The following is a 6,107-nucleotide window of genomic DNA, read 5'->3' on the forward strand; positions in this document are numbered from 1 at the left end:
GGTCTTCTAATCTAAAGAGCATGTTTTAAAAAAAAAAAAAAGAAAAAAAAAAGTGTTTTTGTTTCGTCTTTATTTAAGCTTATGTTAGGTTATGATTTTTTTTCTTCTTACAGATTTCACTGTTTACATTTTTTGTTGAATGCATGTTCAGAGTTGTTGATGTACTATATCGGGTGTTTTTGCACACTACCACAGCATCGATAGGGTTTCTCGAACGGCACTGTACTTAACATTAAGTGCCTGATTACTTTGGAACCAACTTGGACGTTTAAAAAAATATGTATATGTTGGTTGACTTGAACACAATCCCTTGTGACTGTTTATGGAACGCAAAGGTTGGAAATGATAAGGATAGAAACCAAACTGGACATTCAGTACTCATCCACCATTTGGAAACGTTAACGGGGGTTTGATTGACGTGAGTGATCTTCATCCAGTTCGACTGATGAATTTAAAGGTACTGCATCATAAAAAAAATAAATTAAAAAACAATCAGCTTTGAAGAAAACTGTCTGAAAGATGGAGAAATGATGACAATTGGCTTCACATTTGTTGGAAAAGTGTGGAAAATGGGAACATTTCATGATTTGTTGTTTTGTTTTGATCTGTAAATATTATATTAGATATAAAAAGGAAATGTACATATAAATGTGTATAATTGAAAAGCCCTAAAACAGTGGTCAAATATACATTTTTCATGATTTTTCTTTTATTTGAAGCTGAAAAACAATAATTTTCATGTTAGACATTTTAAAAATAAATTCCAAATTTGTAGACTCATGCTTTTTCTTGAGCAACTAGCTTGGAATTTCTTGGGAAAGTGAGAGGGGAAAAATGAAAATCCACAATTTGTTTTTTTTGTTTTTATCTGAAAATTTTGTCCTGTTAAATTTAGAAAGAAAATGTTAGGATTAAGACTTTCTATGGACAAGCGCCATAATACAAACGGTAGTAAAACAAATGTTTGTGACTTTTTATTTTTTAGCATAAAAACAACAAAATACATTTTCTTTGTTACAGATTGAAAAAAAAAATACAAATGTTTTATTTTTTCTTGAACGGCTAGCTAGGCAAAACTAAACTACGTTTCGAGATGTTTGTTTCGTTTGTTTTTAATCTGGAAAATTGGTCATGTTGAATTTAAATAGAAAATGTTTATTAAGACTTCTTATTGCAAAGCGCTACAATTCTAACAGCGGAAAAGCATCAATCAAATGCAAGTTTTCATTTTTAGCCAATACATTAGTTGGAGATGCATGTTTTCTTGAACAGCTAGCTAGACAGCTAGCTCTTGAACAGGTGGCTAGCATTTGTTGGAAAAGTGCGGGAATAAAACTAAAATACAAAAAATGTTGGTTTTGGAAGAATTTTGGTCAAATTTGATTAGATTAAAAATATATATATTTCTTCATGTTACAGACTGTTTCGAAAGGCGAAAAGAAACTCGCGACATGGCTACGTTGTAGAATGTAATGAAAATGGTTCAAATGGCTGTTTTTGCAATTTGAAAGGTTTTAGTTACGGGCAACGCAGTGTATTAGTGGTTTGCAGGACCGCCTCACAGTCAGGACATCAGTGTTCCAATCTCTGTTGGAACGTCTCTGTATGGTCAGACTGACTGGCTAACAATCCAACATGGATGCAGCGCCTTTAAACTGTCGAATGATGAGTCCCGATCAATGTCTCCGTCACGTCACCCTGCTTCTCTGACCTCCCTTTATTTTTGTATCTCCTGACACCAAAATGTAGATCAACAAGAAGGTATCTCGTCATCATCGACTTTGACGCCACTGCGGCATTTAATGATTTATTTTTTCTCCATGAATTTGTGTCATTAGATGATTGCAGCACAAGCTTGGTTACAGTTTGTTTTTCCTAATAGCGTTAAAAAAACGAATGGCAGTGTCGGGTACCATTCCATATTAACACACTGTATATTTATAATAAAAGTATTCTGATAATAAAAAGGTCTTTTTTAAATTGTATTTTATTGTTAAGCCAGCTGTTTTGTGTTGATGCAGAGAGACTGCACTAGAACTACAATTCTCCACAGGTTTGTCACAGTTAAAGGTGAGTACACTACACACCATTGTTTTTCCATTACGATACAGTGGTGACCACATTTAGCAGATCTAGCCAGACTTAATGTAGTTTACTTTTTTTTTTTTTTTTTTTTTAAACAAAGCTTTATTAAATTGAGCAATACCCAAAACAACACTAGATGTCAGTATTGCTCTGGAAACGCTTGTGTGACAGGCAAAAATGCTATTTTTAAAATACCTGTAGTTACTTAAGGTTTCATTTTAAATTGAATTTACAATCAATTACAAGGATAGGTAATTTTACTTTTATTACAGTGGATAAATACACTAGCTCTTTTTTCAACTGTATGACCGTTAAAAATGTTAGGATGTCACTTTTTGCATTGCAAGCAACCATTTTGGTTACTAGATAGTGAACAATAATAATAACAAAAAAAGCCGTTTATTGGCATTCTGAGTTGAGTTTAAACATAAAACAAAGACATTTACACATTGTATATTTTGTATATATATATATATATATATATATATATTGTGTATATATACGAAGCAATTATTTAACACAGTCAAGAGGAAACAGTGTGTCAGATGAAGCATTAACATCACAAGCAGGTAAGTCGCATCCATATAGTATATATTATTAATTCAGACGCATGTATATTATCATATTATCGTGTCGAGTTGTTTTCAGCCGCACGACTCATGGTAATTGTAATCAACGCAGAGTTCTCAGCGCTTCCTGCTTCCCGTCCCGCGGTGTGCATGCTCATGTGTCTGAGCACGTGTCTCTTGTCCGAGAACTTGCGGCCGCACACCGAGCACGGGAAGGGCTTCTCGCCCGTGTGCGTCCTCATGTGCACCCCGATGTAACGCTTGTCCGAGAACCTCCTGCCGCACACGTCGCAGCGGTAGGGTTTGTCGGCGCTGTGGGTCCGCGCGTGCCGCAGAAGGTTGCCGTTCTGCGTGAAGCCCTTGCCGCACAAGGCGCAGGCGAACGGCTTCTCGCCCGTCGAGTTGACCCTCCGCTTGAATGTTTTCCGCCCTGAGGGTTTGTCGGCCGTGTGGCTGCGCATGTGCCGGCTCAAATTGACCTTCCTCGTGAAGCTTTTGTGGCAGACGTCGCAGTCGAACGGTCGGGCGCGGGATTTTTTAAACCTCTTGCCCGTTACGGTCTTCAACGCTTCTTTAGTCGCAGAAGTCTCCGACATGGAGACGGTGCTCGGTTGCGAGCCTCGGTCGGCTCGCGCCGTCGCTTCGACGTCTTCACTTTTGACGAGGACAAGAGTCAGCGGGATCTCTTCTCGACCGGTGGTCCACACTTCCTCCTCTTCCTCCTTCACATCCGGGGGCTCATTAGCTGCAGGACACGAGGGGAACAATCAGGAAAATGATATGGGAATTGGTAGAATTATTTGAGCCGCTGAGAACTACAATGAGCCAACTCCTTTTTTTTGGGTCATTTTTAAGTGCAGAAATGAGTTGAGAAAAGGCGTATCTTTTAGACCACAGGTGCCAAACTGGTGGCCCGGGGGCCAGATCCGGCCCGCCACATCATTTTATGTGGCCCACGAAAGCAAACCAAAATCGCTAATTGTGTTCTGGTGTAATACTATTGAGATATTTTTATCTTTTTATTTGAATAGAAATGTAATAGTTGAAAAACATGTATTTATAGGCTTCTGATTTCAAAACTGGTTATTCATCAATGTGTTGTGTATACTGTAACTACAGTATATGAGGTAATCTTTCAATTATGTGGGTCCACAGTCGTAGCAGCCCTCCGAGGGAAGTCATAACTGTGATGTGGCCAGAGACCAAAAAAATGAGTTTGACACCCCTGTTTTAGACTGTCTAAATCAAGGTTTAATTAAAATTGACACCTATAGGGAGGGGCCAGTCCTTCTGAGCACTCAGCACTTTTTCCTGATTCATCAGCTCAACATCGGGCCACGATGAAACCCGGCTTCACCTCCCGCAAAAACTTCCAGACTCAAAAAGTGTCTTAGTCTGGGTGCCAGTGCAGCTGATGTTTGGAATTAGACCACTATTGCACTAAACATTTTTTTCTAACCCTACTTTCTTCTTTTGTATGTTAGTATACATTGTTATTTGTCATCTTTAATAAGTATGAATATATTTCCCAGATGTTTGGACTTCAACCACTATTGCACGAAACTTTTTCTAAACCCAGTTTATTTTGTATGTTAGAATAAGTCAATGTTATCGCCTTTCGTGAACTCTTGATAGAGTTATCGTTTGGTTTTACTTTTGGACCACTACTCCATTTACACCACCACCACCCCATTTCTAATTTCTGTTTGTTTCTTGTATTCCAGGTAAACTACATGACACTGACCACGACCCAAACTATGACACTGAAGCTGATCACAGTACCTCAACTGTGGATACAAATGCAAGTAATGAGCCACTTTACTTGACTTGAGCCCTGCTATGATTAGCGAATATCCGTCCAAAAAGGTGTGTACTTACTGTTACTGCCTATAGAAGCCAAAGGATGGCAGCAAAGGACTACTTTTGTCTAACTGAAGCTCCGCAACTCACTTCAACAGTTCCTTGGCACCAAGATGGCACCTGATGGCAAAGCAATAGTTATTGCTTTAGCCCTCAACACAAAAAGAGCAACTCGATGAGTTTTTCAGCGGGTAACGGAGCTTGGGTTCCCCCAAAATTATGCAAATCCGCAAATGCCATACTGATGATATCCAGGGGTTGACTGTAGTACATTGGTGTTGTTAAACTACGTTGAAGTGATACATCGCACTTAGGACACAAACGTTGTATGTCGGGGAGGAGCTAAGTTTAGCCTGGGTTGTTAATGCAAGAAGTTACGGGAGAGTCTGCACTTCTGTCAGGTGCTTTTTTTCTCAAAATCAAATCATCTGAACATACTATACTTGCATGATATATTTTTTCCCCCAGAAATATCGTCATAATATTTTTTGGGGACGAGTAAATGACAAAGATCCCACGTACTTGAACGCAACAGTCGGCTAGTGAAGGCTGGACATAATACGTGAGATGAATTGATGTTCAATGTGATCCATATAAATAAAGAGAGCAGGTTAACATGTACAAGAGGAAAATAAAAAACAAACCAGCAACGTCTTGTGGTGGCAGTTGACGTTCGTAATCTTGCATTCTTCGAGAAAGTTCCTCGTCGTATTCTGCAAGGGCTCGTTCGAACAGCACGAATATCTCGTCGGCGGCCATTGTCAACCGCTGCTCCACCAACGTCCTCAGCATTTGAATTTTACACATTTTCTTTGACAATAAATATGAATACTGCCGAATGTCAAATTAGAGAGCAAATATGCTAATTTTGTACCACTGGCTTTTCTTTTGGTTTTTTTACAGTGTGAACTCTTCTTCACTGGCAATGGCTCCGACTCATACATACTGCCACCTACTGCACCGGAGAATTTCTGTACCGTTAATATTATTTTTTTCACACCATTTTAGATTAGTTTTTTGTAGCTAGTCCACAATAAAATAGCTATATATTTTTTTCCTATCTCTATAAATAATTATTAATAGTGAATTTAAAAAATAAGTAATTTTGTTTATTTCCGGTTCGGGTTCGACGTGAGGGGCTGGATTGGCGTTTCCGGTCCTGACCAGATTGAGCCACTAGATGGCAGCATTGTAAATATGTATAGGAGGGGGACAAAATAAAATAAAATAGGGATGGATAGAGGGGTAAAATCACATTCAGAATTAATGATCGAGACAAATCTAGACAGACAGACAAAGGAGGAAAGTGATTTCCTGGTCTTTTGTTGCGTTGCCGTGTGTCCATCTGTCTTCCCCCTTCACAGATGTGCCACTATAGGCACAGATCAATACATCAGTCAATAGCAGCACTCCAAAGGGGCACAAAAACAGATTGGGAGCAAGTACCGAACTGTGTGTGAGAAGGGAAACGCGACCATAGTTTTGGCCTAATCCCACAAACCAGTAGTCAAACCAAAAATGTGCAAAAACAAAACATTTCAAATGACAAAATACAGGAAGTACATAAATCAAGCCATAATATAATGAGAATAC

At 38.8% G+C, this 6,107-nt stretch overlaps 1 protein-coding gene across 1 annotated transcript; it reads right to left on the bottom strand.

Annotated features, from left to right (window-relative positions):
* Positions 1 to 2,470: 2,470 nt before the first annotated feature.
* Positions 2,471 to 5,435, bottom strand: LOC133416081 (gastrula zinc finger protein XlCGF8.2DB-like). Its single transcript, XM_061702728.1, has 2 exons — positions 5,159 to 5,435; positions 2,471 to 3,399 (listed from the first exon to the last, which is right to left on the bottom strand). Exons 1-2 carry the CDS (start codon positions 5,319 to 5,321, stop codon positions 2,711 to 2,713), a joined length of 852 nt encoding a protein of 283 aa, XP_061558712.1. The 5' UTR covers positions 5,322 to 5,435; the 3' UTR covers positions 2,471 to 2,710.
* Positions 5,436 to 6,107: the final 672 nt, after the last annotated feature.

The sequence above is a fragment of the Phycodurus eques genome, chromosome 17 (genome assembly GCF_024500275.1).
Source record: "Phycodurus eques isolate BA_2022a chromosome 17, UOR_Pequ_1.1, whole genome shotgun sequence".
In the NCBI taxonomy this organism is placed as follows: domain Eukaryota; kingdom Metazoa; phylum Chordata; class Actinopteri; order Syngnathiformes; family Syngnathidae; genus Phycodurus; species Phycodurus eques.

Excerpts from the sequence above, each read along its gene's own strand:
- LOC133416081 (XM_061702728.1), bottom strand. The coding sequence starts at position 5,321 with ATGTGTAAAATTCAAATGCTGAGGACGTTGGTGGAGCAGCGGTTGACA. Across the intron at positions 3,400-5,158 it reads GCCACCACAAGACGTTGCTG|CTAATGAGCCCCCGGATGTG; the intron begins GTTTGTTTTTTA and ends CGTGTCCTGCAG.